The 24,657-nt window shown below is 42.1% G+C and overlaps 1 protein-coding gene across 1 annotated transcript in view; it reads left to right on the forward strand.

The window, feature by feature from the left end:
* Window positions 1–17,003: 17,003 nt before the first annotated feature.
* Window positions 17,004–24,657, forward strand: part of kcnk2b (potassium channel, subfamily K, member 2b) — a 49,259-nt gene continuing 41,605 nt past the window's right edge. Inside the window, exon 1 of the mRNA XM_065026318.1 lies at window positions 17,004–17,192. Coding sequence (XP_064882390.1) covers window positions 17,004–17,192 — 189 coding nt within the window. The remainder of the gene's footprint in view (window positions 17,193–24,657) is intronic.

Below are 24,657 nucleotides of genomic sequence, written 5' to 3' on the forward strand. Positions count from 1 at the left end.
GCGAGGTCAGTACAGGTGCATCAAAGCTGGGACCGAGAGACTGATAAACAGCGTCTATCTCAAGGCCATCAGACTGTTAAACAGCCACCACCAGCACATTAGAGGCTGCTGCCTATAGACATAGACTTGAAATCACTAGCCACTTTACGTAATGGAACACTAGTCACTTTGATAATGTTTACATATCTTGCATTACTCATCTCATATGTACAGTATTTACTGTATTATATACTATTCTATTGTATCTTAGTCACTTTAAGTTTACACATCTTGCATTACTCGTCTCATATTTATTTATATGCTGTATTCAATATTATTCTACTGTATGTTAGTCCGTGCCGCTCTGACATCGCACATCCATATATGTATATATTCTTAATCCCATTCCTTACTTAGATTTGTGTGTATTGGGTATCTGTTGTGAAATTGTTAGGGATATTACTTGTTAAATATTACTGCACTGTTAGATATTACTACTGCCAGAGTTTTATACTCAGTAGAGGATATGCAGGTAGACATTATTGATTTAAAAAATATATATATATAATATGTCTTCATGGGATAGCTTATAGGGAAACTGCAAGCTCAGCAAAATAGTTCAATTACGTTTGGCGACATTTGAAGCTGTGATGTAATCTTCACAATTGTATGCAGGCTTCCCTTTGTGCAAACTCCAATAAACCTGTACCATCTCTGTTCTTGCATTAAGTAGTCTAGAGTTTGCATACCTTACGGTAAACTGACACCAGCACTGTAGTCTCTCTCCCCTTCTTATTTTCTTCTCCATCCTTTCACCAGAAGCCTGCCAAGTTACTTCTTCCTTCAAAGCTCTTCTTTCCAAGAACATTGTTGAAAAGTTGTCAGGCTTCTTTATTGTGATTGGCTAACCTACTCTAGCATCTAAGTATGTTGGCTTAATTTATATTTGTTGTAACTCAGATAGATGTGGCTCAGTTGGTAGAGCATGGCGCTTGCAATGACAGTGTTGTGTGTTCAATTCCCATGAGGGACCAGTATGGAAATAAGATATATATGGACTCAGTACTGTAAATCACTTGGGATAAGAGCATCTGCTAAATTACTTAAATGGAAATATGACTACACTAAAAAATAATCTATAATGCTGTCAGAATCAATATGCTTATGTAAAGTAGCCTTTGTTAAGGAGGTGTATGCCTGTCAATGTTGCCAACAAATTTTCAGGGGAAGTTGCTAGAGGCAGGTCGATTTGTTGCTAAATGACATTGTGATGACATCATTACATAATAACGTAAAACTGCATCCTTATGTAGAATACACAATAACGTTACTCCAATTGAGTGGCCATCTCGGAACTTAACTGAAATAATGATGTGTGCGCTAGGCAGCTCTCTCCAGGTTGTTGTGCTGCTTGGCTGGCTAGCTGCTCAATGGTTTCCTCCAGATATTGCCATTGTTCTCGCTCGCGCTGCAGTGCACACTGCCACCATCAGCTGTGTGTCTCCGCCAGTTCCAGAAAGTCCACTCCTTGCATACGTACTGTAAATATGATGAATCATAGATTGGCAAGGAAATCCTCTTCATCTTCACTGTCCAACTGCATTGTCACGGAGCTGGAACCAGCAGAAGACGATGGACTGGCCTTAAAGCTGTACGCTGCTGTGGTGCCAAACTGCTGCAGAACTTCACTTGGTAGTTTATGCTGGGAAAAGGTATCACCAGCCAGCTTCAGTCCATACCGCACCAGGAGTATGGAGCTGAGAGTGTGCAGTGACATTCTATTTCTTAACTTTGACTTAACCACACTCATTTGGCTGAACAGCCGTTCAACCTCCGCATTTGAGTGTGGCAAGGAGAGGGCAGCGAGTGCAGCTTTGCACAGTTCTTCAAATGGATTTGACCCGGAAAAGTCAGTGTAGGTATTCACTTCACTACAAAACTCGACTGTATTTTCAGTTGAGTCCCACCTAAACAGATGGATGTTTCTCCATTGGGAAACCATTTTATCATTTGTTTGGGGCTGGTTCCCCAGTGGCTCAGATACTTTAATAATTTCAGTGGTGCCTTTATTGTGCTTTAGCGTTTCCTTCACATTGAACAAGGCCATGTGTCGCAAGGCTTCAAGGTTGTCTGGGAGCCTTGCTTGCAGCTCCTTACTTAAAGCAACAATGTAGTTGATGTCTCTGAATGACCTTTTCGTCCGCAAGACTGAGTTGTGTCGTGGAAATGTCCTGTATTACCAAATAATGAGAGAGCAAACCACACTCAAGTCAGAGTTATATTATAAAGTCCATCTTTAATTATATGAGCTTCACCATAGCCCTTTTTGAGTGTTTATAAATTAATTATCTGAGAGTCCTTACAAAACAATTCTTAGTATCATTTATAGCCAAGACACACCCCTCTCAACTCACATGACAAATAACAGATCTTAGGAACATTACAAAGGAAGACTTTACTTGAGAGAGGAGTACCCCATAGCCAGACAGCATTAGCTATAAATTATCATTCAGTTTGGTCTCTTAGACAAGGTTCTAATCTCGTTCTTGGTACCACTTAGGACCAAAACATTACCTCATCCAATGGCATATATCAATTGTCAATTCTAGATACTCCCATCTCAAATACACTCCCTCTTGGACAAGCTCACCGAGACAGTGAGCCTCTTAGGTCATATACTAGATCAAGCTAAGGGCAACCTCAGAGGGGAAATACAATAGTTACAGACACATTCCTATGAGAAGACAAGCCTCCATTCTGTCCTCCTCCCCTTCTGATATTCTTCATAGCATCACATGGTTAAATAGATACATTGACATATGAAGACAAGCCTGACCTCTCCCCTCTCTGGGCCCCTAGTGACTAAGCCCTGGGAGAAGAGAGAGGAAAATGCAACTGCCAACAGTATTATCCAAAAGAAAACATCCTAATGACAAATATCTCACATAAGCATTATTATGTAAATAAAACATCTTATTTATCAACGTTACCTAACTAATTCTGATTCTGCTACCACAGTTGGTACACCGTGCTCTCAAAAAGGTACCCAAGGTATGGTGATGGATAGAGATGTCCATCAATGGCATCCTTCAGGACATCAATTTTTGCCATAGGGTTGACGACTCTGCTGCAAATTGATGTTAAGAGGTGTACCAGATTGTCCAAAAGCTTGACAGGGTCTGTTTGCTCTCCCTCAAATGACTTCACTGCAACTTCGTCAGACAGGATTGATTTAAAAAATGTCAGGTAGACACATAGTTGGTCTTGTCCATGTACATGGCGTGGAGCACACCCGCCATGTAGTAATGCTCACTGGCCTTGGTCAACTCAAAGTGGAGTTTCAGTTCTTCCCACTGGCTCAATATACGAGTTACCGCAGGCTCAATCGATAGCCAACGTGTGGCACACATTTTGATGATCTGCAGGGGTTTCTGGCCACAATTAATGGTGTCATACACTGCTTTGTACGCCTCACGCCGTTTTGGGGAAATCAAAAACCAGTTGTAGGTTATCCTGATTAGGTACTCAACACTCCTAGGGATTGTTTCTTTGGATGCTGCACTGACAGACAATTGTAAAGAATGACACACACGGCGGATGAATACCAATTTGGGCAACGCACATTCTTCCTTTAAAATCTTGTGCATCCAGCAGTTGTCCACTTTCTTAGCCAACTGTGGTAATATAGACTGCATTGCGGGGTTGTACGGTTTTCATTTCTTTATCAAATCAAATCAAATGTATTTATATAGCCCTTCGTACATCAGCTGATATCTCAAAGTGCTGTACAGAAACCCAGCCTAAAACCCCAAACAGCAAGCAATGCAGGTGTAGAAGCACGGTGGCTAGGAAAAACTCCCTAGAAAGGCCAAAACCTAGGAAGAAACCTAGAGAGGAACCAGGCTATGTGGGGTGGCCAGTCCTCTTCTGGCTGTGCCGGGTGGAGATTATAACCGAACATGGCCAAGATGTTGAAATGTTCATAAATGACAAGCATGGTGCAAAAATAATAAGGCAGAACAGTTGAAACTGGAGCAGCAGCACGGCCAGGTGGACTGGGGACAGCAAGGCGTCATCATGTCAGGTAGTCCTGAGGCATGGTCCTAGGGCTCATGTCCTCCGAGAGAGAGAAAGAAAGAGAGAAAGACAGAATCAGAGAGAGCACACTTAAATTCAAACAGGACACCGAATAGGACAGGAGAAGTACTCCAGATATAACAAACTGACCCTAGCCCCCCGACACATAAACTACTGCAGCATAAATACTGGAGGCTGAGACTGGAGAGGTCAGGAGACACTGTGGCCCCATCCGAAGACACCCCCGGACAGGGCCAAACAGGAAGGATATAACCCCACCCACTTTGCCAAAGCACAGCCCCCACACCACTAGAGGGATATCTTCAACCACCAACTTACCATCCTGAGACAAGGCTGAGTATAGCCCACAATGATCTCCGCCACGGCACAACCCAAGGGGGCGGGCGCCAACCTAGACAGGATGATCACATCAGTGACTCAACCCACTCAGGTGACGCACCCCTCCCAGGGACGGTATGAGAGAGCCCCAGTAAGCCAGTGACTCAGCCCCTGTAATAGGGTTAGAGGCAGAGAATCCCAGTGGAAAGAGGGGAACCGGCCAGGCAGAGACAGCAAGGGCGGTTCGTTGCTCCAGAGCCTTTCCGTTCACCTTCCCACTCCTGGGCCAGACTACACTCAATCATATGACCCACTGAAGAGATGAGTCTTCAGTAAAGACTTAAAGGTTGAGACCGAGTTTGCGTCTCTGACATGGGTAGGCAGACCGTTCCATAAAAATGGAGCTCTATAGGAGAAAGCCCTGCCTCCAGCTGTTTGCTTAGAAATTCTAGGGACAATTAGGAGGCCTGCGTCTTGTGACCGTAGCGTACGTGTAGGTATGTACGGCAGGACCAAATCAGAGAGATAGGTAGGAGCAAGCCCATGTAATGCTTTGTAGGTTAGCAGTAAAACCTTGAAATCAGCCCTTGCTTTGAAAGGAAGCCAGTGTAGAGAGGCTAGCACTGGAGTAATATGATCCAATTTTTGGGTTCTAGTCAGGATTCTAGCAGCCGTATTTAGCACTAACTGAAGTTTATTTAGTGCTTTATCCGGGTAGCCGGAAAATAGAGCATTGCAGTAGTCTAACCTAGAAGTGACAAAAGCATGGATTAATTTTTCTGCATCATTTTTGGACAGAAAGTTTCTGATTTTTGCAATGTTACGTAGATGGAAAAAAGCTGTCCTCGAAATGGTCTTGATATGTTCTTCAAAAGAGAGATCAGGGTCCAGAGTAACGCCGAGGTACTTCACAGTTTTATTTGAGACGACTGTATAACCATTAAGATTAATTGTCAGATTCAACAGAAGATCTCTTTGTTTCTTGGGACCTAGAACAAGCATCTCTGTTTTGTCCGAGTTTAAAAGTAGAAAGTTTGCAGCCATCCACTTCCTTATGTCTGAAACACATGCTTCTAGTGAGGGCAATTTTGGGGCTTCACCATGTTTCATTGAAATGTACAGCTGTGTGTCATCCGCATAGCAGTGAAAGTTAACATTATGTTTTCGAATGACATCCCCAAGAGGTAAAATATATAGTGAAAACAATAGTGGTCCTAAAACGGATCCTTGATGAACACTGAAATTTACAGTTGATTTGTCAGAGGACAAATGGTTTCTATGCTTTGCTGTAGCACAATGTATTTTGATGTCATACATTTTTGCAAGCATATCTGATTTGCAGTACGCACAATATGCCTGTAAAATTTTTCTTCCTCCTCCTCCTCTGAGGAGGAGTAGGAGAGGTTGGACCAATGTGCAGCGTGGTAAGTGTCCATAACGTTACTTTATTTACAAGAACACTAAACTACAAAATAACAACGTGAAATACCGAAACAAACTAAACAGTCCCGTGTGGCACAAACACTAACACGGAAAATAATCACCCACAACTCAAAACTGAAACCAGGCTACCTAAGTATGGTTCTCAATCAGGGATAACAATTGACAGCTGCCTCTGATTGAGAACCATACCAGCCCAAACACAGAAATCACAAATCATAGAAAAAGGAACATAGACAACCCACCCAACTCATGCCCTGACCATACTAAACAAAGACATAACAAAAGAACTAAGGTCAGAACGTGACAATGCCTGACTCCCACTCTTTTCTGTACTTCTGACTGTATAATTTTGATTGAGACATGTTGATTGATGTTGTACGTTCTGTTCAAGATAAAACATTTGTGACCAACTATAGTCATTGGGATTGTCTCGCCGAATGCACACTACTGCTGCTGCAGTCAACCAACAATGATTTGAAATTTGCTGAAATTGATGCTGGCCTGCTGCTGCCTGTGCACGATCTGAGCGCCTGCTGCTGACCTCATTCACAATGCACTTTTGCAACCAGGCAGGTGTGTTGTAACTGAGTGTGTGACAGAGAAAATCGTTTTGTGTCATTTAGAGGGAAAATGCGTGCATTTTAGCATTTGAGTCACTTTTCAAAAGTTGCTAAAAGTTCAAAATACATTTAAAAGTAGCTAAATGTGTTGCTCAGTTCTGTTTGAAAACAAAGTTTCCAGGGTAGTCTGAAAAGTTGCTAAATCTAGCAACAAAATTGCTAAATTGGCATCACTGATTGCCTGTGTGTGCATTATTTCCCTCACAGTGGGTTTTAACCAAGGCAGTGATTCGATTTAAATTTACATAAAGCAGAGCAAACATTCTGCCATTCCCCAACCAGGGTACTCCCCGCTCACCTTTCCACAACCAGGGTACTTCCCGCTCACCTTTCCCCAACTAGGGTACTTCCCGCTCACCTTTCCACAACCAGGGTACTCCCCGCTCACATTTCCACAACCAGGGTACTTCCCGCTCACCTTTCCACAACCAGGGTACTCCCCGCTCACCTTTCCACAACCAGGGTACTCCCCGCTCACCTTTCCCCAACCAGGGTACTTCCCGCTCACCTTTCCACAACCAGGGTACTTCCCGCTCACCTTTCCACAACCAGGGTACTCCCTGCTCACCTTTCCACAACCAGGGTACTCCCCGCTCACCTTTCCACAACCAGGGTACTTCCCACTCACCTTTCCACAACCAGGGCACTTCCCGTTCACCTTTCCACAACCAGGGTACTCCCCGCTCACCTTTCCACAACCAGGGTACTCCCCGCTCACCTTTCCACAACCAGGGCACTTCCCGTTCACCTTTCCAAAACCACCCATTTAGATTCAAGCTTTGTCCTGACTCAAGACACCAGGTTATTTTATTCTGTCTCTTCAACACACAACCATACCATGATCCTCCTCATATCAGATCACTCATCTGTGAATAGCTTGAAGGCAATTATCCAGAGATGTGACTATTTTATAAATCTAGTTGACCTGGACCATAATGGCCTATTTGATGGACAGAGAGAGGCCTTGAAATGGACCCTTAGAACTCATCCAGCTGATGCCATCAGGATACCATAATCTTCCATCAACCCATAAAGGCCATCAATCCAGCTATAAAACAGGCCATAATAAGGGTCAAATTAGCCATAGCCCAGCGAATCAGGGCCTAAGTCTGGCACATCACAATACAGCCAGTCAGGAATAAGTGAGCAACATCAATACCCAATCAAGGCCTAAATGTGTACAATTAATAGCCAATGTCATTGTCAAATCACAAATGTTAGTGATAGCTCATCAAAGCAGTATTGAGAGAGAGCAGTTACAACACAGACCCAAAGCAAAGCCAAACAAGTATCAACACATAAGACAACACAGTACAGATAGCAGCCTGAGTCACACAGCTCTCCAAGCCAAGCTCAGAACTTAGCGCCGCTAAGCACTGTGTGGCTCACAAAAGACAAACAGCAGACTGTACTGTAGCAGACCGTGACAGTCTGAGTGTCTAACTACAGTTGAGGTCGGAAGTTTACATACACCTTAGCCAAATATTGTACCTTTAAACTCCGTTTTTCACAATTCCTGACATTTAATCCTAGTAAAAATTCCCTGTCTTAGGTCAGTTAGGATCACCACTTTATTTTAAGAATGTGAAATGTCAGAATAATAGGAGAGAAAATGATTGATTTCAGCTTTTATTTCTTTCATCACATTTCCAATGGGTCAGAGGTTTACATACACTCAACTAGTATGTGGTAGCATTGCCTTTAAATTGTTTAACTTGGGTCAAACATTTCGGATAGCCTTCCGCAAGCTTCCCACAATAAGTTGGGTGAATTATGGCCCATTCCTCCTGACAGAGCTGGTGTAACTGAGTCAGGTTTGTAGGCCTCCTTGCTCGCACATACATTTTCAGTTCTGCCCACAAATGTTCTATAGGATTGAGGTCAGGGCTTTGTGATGGCCACCCCAATACCTTGACTTTGTTGTCCGTAAGCCATTAAAGGTAGAATGTTTGCAGCTATCCACTTCCTTATGTCTGAAACACAGGCTTCTAGTGAGGGCAAGTTTTGGGCTTCACCATGTTTCATTGAAATGTACAGCTGTGTGTCATCCGCATAGCAGTGAAAGTTAACATTATGTTTTCTAATGACATCCTCAAGAGGTAAAATATATAGTGAAAACAATAGTGGTCCTAAAACGGAACCGTGAGGAACACCGAAATGTACAGTTGATTTGTCAGAGGACAAACCATTCACAGAGACAAATTGATATCTTTCCGACAGATAAGATCTAAACCAGGCCAGAACTTGTCCGTGTAGACCAATTTGGGTTCCCAATCTCTCCAAAAGCATGTGGTGATCGATGGTATCAAAAGCAGCACTAAGGTCTAGGAGCACAAGGACAGATGCAGAGCCTCGGTCTGACGCCATTAAAAGGTAATTTACCACCTTCACAAGTGCAGTCTCAGTGCTATGATGGGGTCTAAAACCAGACTGAAGCATTTCGTATACATTGTTTGTATTCAGGAAGGCAGTGAGTTGCTGCGCAACAGCTTTCTCAAAATCTTTAGAGAGGAATGGAAGATTCGATATAAGCCGATAGTTTTTATATTTTCTGGGTCAAGGTTTGGCTTTTTCAAAAGAGGCTTTATTACTGCCACTTTTAGTGAGTTTGGTACACATCCGGTGGATAGAGAGCCGTTTATTATGTTCAACATAGGAGGGCCAAGCACAGGAAGCAGCTCTTTCAGTAGTTTAGTTGGAATAGGGTCCAGTATGCAGCTTGAAGGTTTAGAGGCCATGATTATTTTCATCATTGTGTCAAGAGATATAGTACTAAAACACTTGAGTGTCTCCCTTGATCCTAGGTCCTGGCAGAGTTGTGCAGACTCAGAACAACTGAGCTTTGGAGGAATACGCAGATTTAAAGAGGAGTCCGTAATTTGCTTTCTAATAATCATGATCTTTTCCTCAAAGAAGTTCATGAATTTATTACTGCTGAAGTGAAAGCCATCCTCTCATGGGGAATGCTGCCTTTTAGTTATCTTTGCGACAGTATCAAAAATAAATTTAGGATTGTTCTTATTTTCCTCATTTAAGTTGTAAAAATAGGATGATGGAGCAGCAGTGAGGGCTCTTCAATACTGCACGGTACTGTCTTTCAGTTTGGTGTAGCAGCAGTGAGGGCTCTTCAATACTGCACGGTACTGTCTTTCAGTTTGGTGTAGCAGCAGTGAGGGCTCTTCAATACTGCACGGTACTGTCTTTCCAAGCTAGTCAGAAGACTTCCAGTTTGGTGTAGCAGCAGTAGGGGCTCTTCAATACTGCACGGTACTGTCTTTCCAAGCTAGTCAGAAGACTTCCAGTTTGGTGTAGCAGCAGTGAGGGCTCTTCGATACTGCACGGTACTGTCTTTCCAAGCTAGTCGGAAGACTTCCAGTTTGGTGTAGCAGCAGTAAGGGCTCTTCAATACTGCACGGTACTGTCTTTCCAAGCTAGTCGGAAGACTTCCAGTTTGGTGTAGCAGCAGTGAGGGCTCTTCAATACTGCACGGTACTGTCTTTCCAAGCTAGTCGGAAGACTTCCAGTTTGGTGTAGCAGCAGTGAGGGCTCTTCAATACTGCACGGTACTGTCTTTCCAAGCTAGTCGGAAGACTTCCAGTTTGGTGTAGCAGCAGTGAGGGCTCTTCAATACTGCACGGTACTGTCTTTCCAAGCTAGTCGGAAGACTTCCAGTTTGGTGTAGCAGCAGTGAGGGCTCTTTAATACTGCACGGTACTGTCTTTCCAAGCTAGTCGGAAGACTTCCAGTTTGGTGTGGCGCCATTTCCGTTCCAATTTTCTGGAAGCCTGCTTCAGAGCTCGGGTATTTTCTGTCTACCAGGGAGCTAGTTGCTTATGACAAATATTTTTGGTTTTTAGGGGTGCAACTGCATCTAGGGTATTGCGCAAGGTTAAATTGAGTTCCTCAGTTAGGTGGTTAACTGATTTTTGTCCTCTGACATCCCTGGGTAGGCTGAGGGAGTCTGGAAGGGCATCAAGGAATCAAAGATAATGACTACAAGGTAAGATTATTACCACAAACACTCAGGCTTGGTTCCAATACTCCTTACCTTGTATCCTTTACTTTCATGTCCACCTAGAGTTAAGAAGGCTAGAGGGGTTTTAAACCATAGTGATATCACACATCATGTCAATTGGTATTTGTGATGACATGGGAGAGCACACAAGGAGAGATATACTGTAGCTTTTAAAATCCATTGAGACACAAACCAAGCTCAGATAGAGATTGTCAATGATCACTTAAAACCCAAGTACCTTTAGTTAAGAAGAAGTATTGATTCATGAGTGAGTGCTATCCATACTTCAAATGTAGTGCAAGACGGGTGCATCTGAACATATTAGAGTGGGCCACAGCCTCCCGGCATGACCAGTGAGTGTAGCCAGCAGAGGTACACCTGAACGTGGGTCACATCAACTACCTACGGTCCAAAATCATAGTATGGAAATATGGTAATTATGTGTTGAAAAATAGTCATGTGGTTTCATTAAATATAAGCACTAATGCATACACATTCACACCTGCAGACTAATGAATATGCGTGGGGGAAATGACCAATTTGAAGACTTGTGTACGGTGAAAAATAAAAAGAGTCAGCTTTGAGGATGTGGAGTGAGAGAAAGGTAGCGGGGGAAGGGAGAGGAGTGAGAGGAGGGCTCAAGTCACACAGAGCATTGATTATTGGATTTCTCTTGAGGAGAAGGGGACAGCGGGCAATTATATATTTTGTCAGTTTAAGCACAAATGGGATTTTCAATAAGTCCTTTTGAATTGAACCAGAGACTATATCTGTGAACTTTTCCCAAACAGATGATACAAGATCCGGCCTATGCACCTGACGTAGACTACAAGATAATACTTGCTAAATCAGGGTTGTTCAAATAGACCAGAAAGAGAGCCAAGAACCATATCTCGGGGGACAACACCATAACTGGGCCTCTTTCTTAAGCACAATGCAAAAACAAAACATTTTGACAGGTATGCCTGTGCAGGCTCTTAGAGACCGTGAGAGATAAAGGGCGTGAAGTGAGTGAAGCTGAGTTATGTGCAGAATGATTAAGAAACACACACACACATCCTCCCAGATGTGAACCTGTCTTACTCCATCACTAACCATTAAGACCAGCTGGCCATAGACATAAACAGAAAATACATATATGACAGAATGTCAAAATTAAGTGTTAGGGCGATAACCTCTGATTAAGTCATGTACTTTGGCCTACATTAGCCCTGCATAACATAGAACATGCAATGAATTGATAGAAAACTATGTTGAATAAGTAATGTGACCTTTTACCCAGCATTACTGAAGGAGGAGGGAGCAACACAGCACATTCTAACTGATACTCTAGGATGTTGTTCCTTTGATGGACACAGTAGACACCACAGAGAAGGATACAGGCAAGGCAGAAAGACCAGTACTTAGGATGCAATTCAGCTCTTCAAAGGGATGAAGAACACAAAAAACTGTCATACTGTACATTTTTCAGATAAAGAACCCATCTTTGAGTTCTCACGTGGGTTCGAACTCCAAGCACGCTAGAATTGTGAGCGCCCGTCTTCATTATAACACCATATGAGTTAGGTCAATTTGGCACATCCAGTGCATTTGCCACGCAGCCGCTCGCCAGCGGAAGCACATAATCTGAAAGGGATTTATGCGTTCTTCCCCGGGCACTATGTCTGGAAAGAACTGGACGGATTTCTTGGAACCATGTGTTCCTCTCCGATCTCCCGCTATGGTTTCACGCTCCATCTTCGCGCACCATTAAATGGTAACGCGGCGTACTGACAAATATTTAATTGGAAGTTTATAAACTGGACCAAAACGAGAGCAGAGAGTAAGAAGACTTTTATGTGGGAAGTACGCCTCCCCAAAACCATGTGGAGAATTGCGACCCTTGATGCACCGAGCTCTCATCACGGAGAGAGGAGAATTTAAAACAGTAAGATAATTAGGCCTACATTTGGAAATCTCTGCCGATGAGGAACAGCAAGAAAAGGGCATTTGGTAGAGAAGAAGTAAGTGCGATACCCACTCATTTTGAAATTCAGACGCATGATAAATAGCCTAGGCTAGACTACTGTAGCCTACCGTGGGTTGATATTCAAATCGCATGTTGCGTGACTCACTCCCACCAGCTGGTCAGTCTACCGTGCCTTTCTCAGATCGTTTAATATTATTCAGAAAACCGTTGCTTTGGAGGAAAAGACCATGCCCAGGTACAGTGAAACAATTGGTGGTGTCCTTTCGCGTGTCCAGTGTTTGGTGTTGTTCTATTGTTTAGTTTTGTTTTGGCAGACAATTATTTGACAATGAGAAAATTTGGGTTATTCGATGCGTAGCCTATTATTCTATTCAATGGACCTATTCGATTTTAACCATGTGCAATAGAGACAGTTATCCGATTAAATACGGCTCAAACTCAAAACATCAAGTGGATAGTTAGTTGTGCACAACGGACGTCATTGGGTGCTTTTCTAAAATCTTAAACGCATCAAGCTACGATATGCATGAGTGGGAAACAATTATGACAAGTAGATAATTAATTTTATTCACGAGATAATAGCCTACAGTATCGGCTACAATCGCCAAGAGACGTTTTCCTTGTTCCTTTAAAAATCATTGTCATTATGTATTAATACAGACTCGTAACGCTTGTTATCGGTTTGTCTGCCTTGTGTGAAATTGAGGATGTTTAATTTAACAAGAGATTAAAAATGCATGGGCGTATTTGTTAATAATGGCGAAACCACATTTGATGCACAATACAGATGATGCCCTTGTTTCAATCTTTGCTTTTCATTTTTTTTTCTTGTAATGTTACATTTTTTGACATTACAGTGGGCCTAGGTCCTTTTCTGTCACGAATTACAGAGAGATAATCCTTCTTCTTCAGAAATAGAGCAAATGTATATTTGGTATTGTCCTTCTGATACATTTTATAATATGGTAAATGCATTTGTTTATGTAAATTGTTCAATTTAAATTGAATGGGGCAATCTTTAGTTGCTACAACCATTTCTGGACTTAGAAATCAATTATATACTCATTGAGTCTTGAAAAATATAAGGTATACATGCCTCATGAGCCTAGTCCAACTGTCATACCCCGTCAGAACCCAAAATATAGGCCTAAACTTGTTTTACTCAAATGTTTGTAAACAATCTAAATCCAAACAACTACTGTATGGCCTAAAAACATAGTTACAACTATAATTTTGATATAATGGGTGGTCAATCCTTGCATCCATAACATAGTCTATAGATTTGAGAGTGGTTGCATTTCTCCAGCCCCATTCCTCAGTTTTTTACTGAAACTGTGCCGGGGTGTGAATGTTAACGTTTCAATTAAGGGTTGACACTTTCAGGGATGGGGAATGGCATAGATGTAAATAACCTAGCAATTATACTAATTGTAAATCCCTCTGGATAAAAGTGTCTGCTAAATGACAAAACATTTCAAGTAAAATATACTCCTAGCAAAGCAATGCCATTAGAACTTTGATTTCTTTTGTCATTAAGGATCGGCCCCCTTTTTTCAATTTTTGCCTAAAAGAACATACCCAAATCTAACTGCCTGTAGCTCAAGCCATGAATCAAGGATAGGCATTTTCTTGGTATCATTTGAAAGGAAACACTGAAGTTTGTGGAAACGTGAAAGGAATGTAGGAGAATATAACACATTAGATCTAGTAAAAGAAAAAGAAAAAAACGTGTTTTTTTTGTACCATCATCTTTGAATTGCAAGAGAAAGGCCATAATGTATTATTCCAGCCAAGGTGCAACTTAGATATTGGTCACTAGATGGCAACAGTGTATGTGCAAAGTTTTAGTGTGATCCAATGAACCATTGTATTTCTGTTCAAACTTTTGTATCAAGACTGCCCAAATGTGCCTAATTTGGTTTTTAATAACTTTTCATGTTCAAAACTGTGCACTCTTCTCAAAAAATAGCATGGTATTATTTCACTGTAATAGCTACTGTAAATTGGACAGTGCAGTTAGATTAACAAGAATTTAAGCTTTCTGACGATAGCAGATATGTCTATGTCCTGGGAAACGTTCTTGTTACTTACAACCTCATTCTAATCGCATTAGCCTACATTAGCTCAACTGTCCCTCAGGGGAACCACCAATCCTGAAGAAGTTTTAAGAACCAACAATCCTTACCAGTTGTAGCTGCTTTTAGCAACACTTATATTTACACACTAGCATTGCTAGGAATTAGCTTGCAAAAAAACAAAATAGTCAGCTAGAAGTTAAAGGTAGACTCAGTGAAATGACGTTGCCATGAGTAGCACCATGAGATGCAAGACTTCAGTGTCACACAGTCACACACAGTATCTGCGCATGGGCACAGATTTGCTTCACGCTGTTCACAGTGTGGTAGCTAGGGCACCAAAACGTTGGAGTAGTTGAGCCTCGCGCTTCAACGCTCTTAATTGCTGCAGAGATGTACCCACTATGTTGTGTGCTTTCTGCATCTATGGTGTTTCCTCTGCAACGTTGGTGCGGCTGTGTGTCAAGAAGCAGTGCGGCTTGGCAGGGTCGTGTTCAACTTACTCTGCTAATTGTCTGATTGTCTGTAGGGTTGGTCCTTATGAAGGGGGGAAATGGAGAAAAAACATCTAATAAAACATAAATAGAGAGCAATACTAATGGCATTTTCTTTGTTGGTATTAACTCCGCCATGGTTGGTTGGACAAAGCCTATGGAAAAATGTATGGAGTTTTTGGATAAATGCTGAAAATAAGGCCTGTGGTAAACATAGGCTTAGGAGATATTCTATGTTTTGTTCTATGAGATGAGTCTATGAGTCTTCATCAGCTAACGTCACTTTTTGTGAAACCTGTTCGTATTTATGTAATAAAAAAGGTACACAGGCCGCCCGAGTAGCGCAGCAGTCTAATGCACTTGCAGTGTTTGAGGCATCACTACAGACCAGGATTCGGTCCCAGGCTGTGTCACTGCCGGCAGTGACAGGGGGGGAGGGTTTGGCCGGCCGGGATTTCCTTGTCCTATCGTGCTCTAGCGACTCCTTGTGGCGGGCAGGGAACCTGCAAGCTGACCTCGGTCGCCAGCTGGATGGTGTTTCCTCTGACACGTTGGTGCGGCTATGTGTCAAAAATAAGTGCGGCTTGACAGGGTTGTGTTTCGGAGGACGCATGGCTCTCGACCTTTGCTTCTCCCAAGTCTGTAGGGGAGTTGCAGCAATACTGTAATTACCAATTGGATATCACAAAATTGGGGAGAAAAAGGGTAAAAGTTGAAAAACACATTAAAAAACACACATAGCACATAGGCTTCATTATTTATAAAGGTAATGTTAACTGATATTATCTAATAAGCCTGTGTTATTTTCAGACCTTATTTTCGGAGTTTATCCCAAAACCATATTCTTTCCCCATTCGTTTTCCCCATAGGAATGGCTGAACCATCCAGAGGTAACTCATTTTTGGGTTTGAGAATTACAAGCTGACGAGCTCTATTAAAACAGACTTTCCAAACGTGGGTCTGTTGTAGACCCACTTCCTCTCTGCTTAGCTAATGTCAAAATACAATTCCTGCATGTGTACAATACCTGCACAAAAAAGCAAGAACTTGTGTGGGACTTTTATTTTGATACGAGGTAAGCAGAGACGAACTGGCTTCACTGAGGAACAGCATGGGTCTACAACAGACAAGTTTGTACATTTTGTTGAATTATATATTCCATTAGATGTTTTTTTTTCTCAAATTCCCCCCTGCATAAGGACCAAACCTACAGACAATCGACAGAGCAAGTTTAAACTGAATTTTATTTAACTTCTGGTTTCCGGCGGACTATTACTTTTTTTGCAAGCTAATTTCCAGCAACGCTGGTGTGTAAAGTTGACAGGTCAAATGTTCTAAGGTGCAACTCACAGGTAGTCTAGTAGATCAGGATGCAAGAAAGAGTGTAACCTAGCCTAAAAAGCTACACGTTCTAAAAACCAATGTAAGATACAGGACGGCAGGCAGGCTCAGGATCAGGGACAGGCAGAGTGGTCAGGCGGGCAGGTACAGGGTCACGACAGGCAAGGGTCAAAAACCAGGAGGATGAAAAAAAGAGAGGCTGGGAAAAGACAGGAGCTGACAGGACAAACGCTGGTAAGCTTGACAAACAAGACGAACTGGCACAGACAGACAGAAAACACAGGTATAAATCCACAGAGGGGAAGATGGGCGACACCTGGAGGGAGTGGAGACAAGCACAAGGACAGGTGAAACAGATCAGGGTGTGACAGAACTTTAATTGACCAGTTTATCAGTTAAATGAAGTAAACCTTTTCATTAGAGAGATGGGTTTACAAGAGAGGCCACAACAAAGTGATCAATGACCAATGATTATTGACATCCCAGTTAACAGCCAATGGTAATGATTCCGCTCTTACAGTGGCCCCACCTGATCTCCTTGACCCAAAGTCTGCCGCTCACAACTCCAAGCCCCGCCTCTCCTTCTCGGCTGCCAAGCCGGTGGTCCTGAACTCCCCCGAGGACGAATACGACACCACACGCTTCACAGTCATGAGGTGGAAGACGGTATCAGTCATCTTCTTCCTGGTGGTGCTCTACCTCATTGTGGGAGCCCTGGTGTTCCGGGCGCTGGAGCAGCCCCACGAGAGCCAACAGAAGCTGGCCATCTTGGCCGAGAAACTGGACTTCCTGTCGCTGCACGCCTGTGTCAACTCCTCCGAACTGGAGGACCTCGTCAAGGTGGGTCCAGACTCTACATCCTGTCCACAGAGCTACTGTGTAGACTAAAGTTATAGTACGAAAAACACTGGATTATTTCCTGGGAAAAATGCCCCTAGCTGATGTGCTAGTGTTTACATACAGTAATGAACGATAATGGTTTCAATATATGTTCCTTTTTGCTGGAGTGTGATTGAAGGAAAAGCCTTACTCTTTTAGAGGAACACCCTAGCCGAAGTGATCACTTGCTAGTGTCTATCCATAATAGAGATCACTGTCAAAATCTCCCACTACTACCAATGCTGTGGCACCCACCTGGCTGGCTACCATGGCTTATCAATCTGGGGTAATAGACACTTTGCTGATGTGAATACCTGCTAATGTTTGAGTAGAGTAATAATGCCATTAATATTTGAGCCTGCTCAATGTTTCCTAATACATTTTGTTTTGTAGACGGAGCATAAAAGCACACTGAACACAACAGCTGGGGGCTTGTGACACCAAAATAACTTTCAACTGAACTTTATTGAAGCCAAACTGTTTGAGGCTTGAATGGGGGTGGGGAGTTGGCCTCGTACGAACCATCTTGATCTCGCAAGCTTTCATTCTGTTTCGCTAAACAGAATGTAAGCTTGCAAGATCAGGATAGTTTTATGAGGGGAGTAGGAGGTAAGGAACATGATTTCGCTCTCGCTAAGCCTCTCTAAGTGGGAAACTCTGCAGTGGTTGGTGACTCCTTCCATTAGTAGCCATTAGTCAGCTGTTGCACCACTCCAGTAAGGCCTTCAGTGGGGTTAGTACCTGGCTACTCGGATGATTTATTAATATACAAACACTCTTTTCTATCACACACGCATAGTCCTTCCACTTTCACACACCTCTCTTTAACATGCACTGCTTACATACACACATCGTGACTCTCTCACTCTCACGTTCTCTCTCTCTCTCTCTCTCTCTCTCTCTCTCTCTCTCTCTCTCTCTCTCTCACTCACACCTTTTACCAAGCTCACAGTATTCCAGAGCCCCTGGCTCTCCACCTCGCTAGATGAATGAATAGAGACATTCCCTCGAAGGGAGTAATTAAAAGCGTGTGTGTTATTGAAAGCCCGGCCGAGGGGGGATTCCAGCGTAGCGACGACGAGGAGGAAGACACATTTGTTAATGCCAACAGAAAAGCATTCCATTGTGGGCCTCTTCTTATCCCCATTGTATGATTCCACAGGGTTAGAGTGAGAACAACTGGAAGTGAATGCTAAAACACTGCCTTAATATGTGCATTAATATCTCTGCATGCCTTTGCTGGGAGACAGAGAGGAGACAGACATCCAGAGAGATGGAGCCAGCAGGCATATCAGAGTGGATGCTATGCTAAATGGAACCCAGAAGAGTTCTACCTGTAACAAAAAAGGTTCTTACTTGAACCAAAAAGGGTTCTCCTATGTGGACAACCAAAGAACCTTTTTTTCTAAGAGTGTAGATAACGTCTACCCACCGTAGTCACAGCACCATCCTCCCTCCCTTAACAGCACACTATAACACCGTTCTAATCACATTCAACAGTAACAGGTTGGGTTAGCCAGATTGAAAGTTTTGTCTCCCCTTCATTCACAGTGATGAATTGAAGTGAACAGCGCCTTGACTTTGCACCAACCCAGTTGCTACTCTACTGAAAGTCACTGGGGTAGTAGTAGCTGAGTTGTTCCACCAGTTCGGTGCCTTTAGAGATGCGTAACTTGGTGAAAAAAAACTTCTGATTTCACCTCATTTTAACATTCTGTCATAAATAGCACATGTTGAACGAAAACATTTTTTTTCCCATATCAAAAGGTTAATTTAAAAAAATTATAATAATCAAGCTTGTCAACTTTAGCCAGTTAGCTTGGGTGCTTGTTTGGGACAAGCATGCATTGGCTGCAAGCTGCAGAAGGATGAGTAGGCTACAATTCCCCATCGTTTTTTCAGTGCAATTTTGACTGCCACCAAGCTGAAGAAGTTTGAGAGGGCTTATCTAATGTTCCTTCATTAGATTTTATGTCACGTACTGACCTTTATTTCCTGTGTTTTGTATTTAGTTAGTATGGTCAGGGCGTGAGTTGGGTGGGCAGTCTATGTTTGTTTTTCTAGGTTTTGGATATTTCTATGTTTTCGGCCTAGTATGGTTCTCAATCAGAGGCAGGTGTCATTAGTTGTCTCTGATTGAGAATCATACTTAGGTAGCCTGGGTTTCACTGTGTGTTTGTGGGTGATTGTTCCTGTCTCTGTGTTTGCACCAGATAGGACTGTTTTGAGTTTTCACATTTCTTGTTTTTTGTAGTCAGTTGTTCATGTGTACCGTAACGTATTAAAAAGAACCATGGACACTTACCACGACGCATATTGGTCCTCAGATCCGTTTCGCCTCTCCTCTTCAGAGGAAGAGGAGGAAATTCATTACATTTTAGCTAATCTTGCTCTGGCTAGCATTAGTTGTTGGTCTTGTTGTTGTTGATGTACATAAGAGATAATATCATGGTTGTTTGATCAATAGGACTGTAAAGTTACCAAATGTAAGAGGACTCCCGTGGTATTTACATATTTGCAGAATTCCATCCAGGTGTATTTTGTGACTTTTGGCGAATGCGTTCTAATGGTCTAAAGTCACTCTGTTGCTACTGCCTGTAAACACACAGTCCAGTTCAAAGTGAGTGATGACAAATGGCTTGTCTGCATGAAGGCCTATTGTAGCTCTGATTGGCTATGGCACACCGGCCTGCGTGGACTCCGGTCCTTGACAAGACAGATGTTTTTATTAGGTTTTATTTACTGCAGTGTCCATTAATTGTCCAAACTCACGTCCGATTTCCCACTATATATTGCTGTAGAAATTTCACAAATGCCTTAGTATACGGATTTCACCAAACATTCTTAGAATTTATGAAAACACGAAAATCACCACATCTTGTCAGAAAATGTAAAATACAACTAAAGTGTCATATTTTTCCTGGGGATGTATATTTTTTACTTTTATTTAACTAGGCAAGTCAGTTAAGAACAAATTCTTATTTTCAATGACAGCCTAGGAACAGTGGGTTAACTGCCTGTTCAGAGGCAGAACAACAGATTTGTACCTTGTTAGCTCGGGGATTTGAACTTGCAACCTTTCAGTTACTAGTCCAACACTCTAACCACTAGGCTACCCTGCCACACCATATAAACAGATTTCATGTTGCTAAAATGCTTTCAGTTCCACTTTTAAATATCAAAGGAATGCAAAAGGCACACATTTCGTGGAACGACCTCAGTCCCAACACCCGAGACCCCAGCAAATATCAGATTTTCATTTATCTGCATGTCCAGTCATTATATTTAGCCTCAAAATGAAGTGTTTTACCATTTTATTTTCAGGACAACCAGGGCTACAAGTATAACACCAAACTATTTGACATGAATAGCATTCATGAGATTTATTGTAAAATGTATTTATTCATTTATGTGAATACTGTAAGTGCAGAAATTGTTTGCTCACCAGGAAATTAATATCCAGCTAGTCAGTGACAACTGTGTGGAGTTTGGAGTTTGAGACAGCAACTATGTGAGTTTATTACAGTATTATAGATACTATGTCCTGGGATTTCCTATGATCTTCTATGTAGAAGAACCCCTTAGCTTCTAACGTCTCTTGTGGAGCTTGTGAGGCCTTTCCGGATCTGCCCTTGTCTCACAAACACCACTGTAGCTCTGCCCCCATTACTTACACAGACTAATATCTGATATATATGGATGCAGAAGAAATATACAACTCCAATGGTACAACCCATAAGTCTGTTGCTCAAACACACAATGTTTAAAATGGGTTAGAAGTCAGCGAGACTCATTGGGTTAAACTCCAGTTACAAAGTGTTTGAAGTGTGGTGTGTAGCCTAGCATGCAGCCTAGCCTGTGTAGGTGCTGATTGTAAAGGATCAGGACCATGGACAGTGCTCTGTGCTGTTTCCCATGCTGGGGTGTGTGGCCTGGCTTTAATGCTACAGTACATAATAATAGCAATGGAACACAGAGTCCCTGGTCTAGCTGCATGCTTGCTGCCTGCTTTGCAGTTATGTCACCTAGTTTATTTATTCAAGTGCACATCTCAGATAAGATCAGGTTTGAGATGAATGTGAAATGATTGCAAGCAGGCAATCATAGAATGTGGGAGATGAAAAAAAACTCCCAATGTGCCTGTGAAGGACTTAAATCAGATCAAACATTTCATCTGAAGTCCTAATGATTTCCACCAGCTCACCAAATTCTCTCCTTTTTCTTTCTTTTGTCTTTCTGCAGGACAGTGCCTTAGTTCTGTTTTACTCCCACCAGCAGCACGCAGACCGCAGCCCACATCTGCTCTCCACAATGTTATCGGAAACCTTCTTAGCCTTGTAATATCTGCAATGTTTTTTTTAGGCAGATAGCATATTTCAAGTTTATTTTTATTTTTTATCTCTGACACTCTTTCAGGAATTTTTTATATTATATTCTCATAAGGCTATACTGTACTCTAGATATGTACTGTATACTATGTCTTCCTGGACTAAGAGCTTCTTAGGTGGAGTTTATGGGCCCTCAGGGACTGAGGCTGGATCTCAATCTATTAAGATCATGCCCTTGTCCCATGACAATGGTTCCCAAACTTTTTATAGTCCCGTACCGCTTCAATCATTCAAACCTCCAGCTGCGTACCCCCTCTAGCACTCTCAAATGTTTTTTTTTTTGCCATCATTGTAAGCCTGCCACACACTCTATACAATGCATTTATTAAAAATAAGAATGCGTGTGAGTTTTTGTCACAACCCGGCTTGTGGGAAGTGACAAAAAACTCTCATAGGACCAGGGAACAAATAATAATATAATAATAATCAATAATTTTGCTCTTTATTTAACCATCTTTCATATAAAACCTTATTTTTCATAAAAAATGGTGAGTAATTCACCACAGGTTAATGAGAAGGGTGTGCTTGAATGGATGCACATAACTGCAGTGTTGGGTTGTATTGGAGAGAGTCCACACACAGTCTGTGCCTGTATTTAGTTTTCATGCTAGTGAGTGACGAGAATCCACTCTCACATAGGTACGTGGTTGCAAAGGGCATCAGTGTCTTAACAGTGAGATTTGCCAAGGCAGGATACTCTGAGCGCAGCCCAATACAGAAATCTGGCAGTGGCTTCTGATTCAATTAAATTTTCACAGAACCGCTTGTTGCAATTTTGATGAGGCTCTTGTTCAGATACCGGTAAGTGGACTGTTGTTTGTGTCATCCGTTTCAGGAAAGTACCTGCGTAATTGCGCATCCAACTCAAGGTGCTTCGCTATATCACATTTGACACTGTCCGTAATCTTGAGATCATTTGCACACAAAAAAATCATGCAATGATGGAAAGTCCTTTGTGTTGTCCTTGTTAATGCAGACAGAGAAGAGCTCCAGCTTCTTAATCATAGCCTCAAAATTGAATATAGTGCGGAGAGTCTCTGTAATCCTAGATTCAGATCATTCAGACGAGAAAAAAACATCACCCAGATAGGCCAGTCGTGTGATAAACTCATCATCATGCAAGTGATCAAACAAGTGAAAATTATGGTCAGTAGAAAAAACTTTAAGCTCGTCTCTCAATTCAAAAACCCGTGTCAATACTTTGTCCCTTGATAATCGGCGCGTTTCTGTATGTTGTAAAAGCATTATATGGTCACTGCCCATATCATTGCTTTAAGTTAACAATTGTCACTGTAGTGTCCAAAACATCTTTCAAGATGTCAGGCATTCCTTTGGCAACAAGAGCCTCTCGGTGGATGCTGCAGTGTCCCCAAGTGGTGTCTGGAGCAACTGCCTACACGTGCGTTACCACTCCACCATGTCTCCCTGTCATGGCTTTTGCGCCATCAGTGCATATACCAACATGAGCAGCAGCTACGTTTGGCTACATACGGACCGTTAGTGGAATTCCTACGAGAGAGTAATGGTTAATGTGATTGGATTTTAATTGTATGACTAGGCTACCTGTATTTGATATTGTGTTGTTATTACTCTGAACACTAGATGGTTTATTTATTTATTTTTGCAGTGAAACAAGGCTACTCAGGGGAGAAGAAAACCTCACCCAAATGTATAGCCCCGTTGGAAAATATAAATTGATTTAAAAAAAATGTGAATCACATTTTTATTTGGTGTACCCCCAACGGCATTGCGTGTACCCCAGTTTGAGAATACCCGCTCTAGAACACATAATGACAAAATCCATTTATTCCAACAAAAGCAGCATTTAAGGCTCCAACTCGGGCTTCCGGTGACGCAACTTAGGAAATGGCTGCCTCGTTTTTCATACTGCACATCGGTTGGGTATTTCCCCCCCCTAAATTCAAGTATTTACTCTGAGCATTATAATAACTTACGCAAAATGGAAAAGGGGAAAATAGGAAAAGGTCGCGGAGCTACAGCCCGTAACAAGACAGCAGAAGATATAATCTTCAAAAGATCCTCTTATATAATCCTCCAAAGACCCTCTTATATTACGAGAGATTCAAAAGGTAAAACAGGAAATTGACCAGATTTATAGAGAAGAAGTAGAGAAAAAGCTTAGGTTCCTGAAACAACGATATTATGAAGCAGACTCAAAGGCAACCAAATTACTAGCATGGAGACTCAGGAAACAACAAGCACAGAATACCATTTTCAAAATAAAAGACCCCAAAACAAAAAAGATCACATGCAAATGAGATGAAATACAGAATGCATTTGAATCATATTACACAAATCTGTACAAGCAACCAGAGAAGGCAGATGCACAGACAATAGAGCACTTTTTGAACTCACTTGATCTCCCTTCAGTTGGGACAGAGCAAAATGATAGACTAACTTTAGAAATATCCACCGAAGAAATTAATAAAGCAATATCTCAACAAAAAGTCAACAAGTCTCCAGGCATTGATGGCTTCCCTTCAGAATGGTTCAAGACCTTCAGAGAACAACTAACACCTCTACTTAAGGCCTGTTTTAACCTGACTCTGAGGGAGGGGGTTCTCCCACCGTCATGGAGGGAGGCTATCATATCAGTAATCCCAAAAGAGGGATAAGAAAGAATGCAGTTCATATAGACCTATCGCAATTCTTAACACAGATTATAAACTATATGCATCAATAATAGCCAACAGAATGGAGAACATAATCCCATAATTGATTGACGGAGATCAAACTGGTTTCATACAAAATAGGCAGACACTGGACAATATAAGGACAACACTACAAGTAATGGACCACATTACTCAGAATAAGACAAGTGCATTATTAATCAGCCTGGATCAAATCAAAATCAAATCAAATGTATTTATATAGCCCTTCGTACATCAGCTGATATCTCAAAGTGCTGTACAGAAACCCAGCCTAAAACCCCAAACAGCAAGCAATGCAGGTGTAGAAGCACGGTGGCTAGGAAAAACTCCCTAGAAAGGCCAAAACCTAGGAAGAAACCTAGAGAG

Source organism: Oncorhynchus nerka, linkage group LG13, assembly GCF_034236695.1.
Source record: "Oncorhynchus nerka isolate Pitt River linkage group LG13, Oner_Uvic_2.0, whole genome shotgun sequence".
Lineage (NCBI taxonomy): Eukaryota > Metazoa > Chordata > Actinopteri > Salmoniformes > Salmonidae > Oncorhynchus > Oncorhynchus nerka.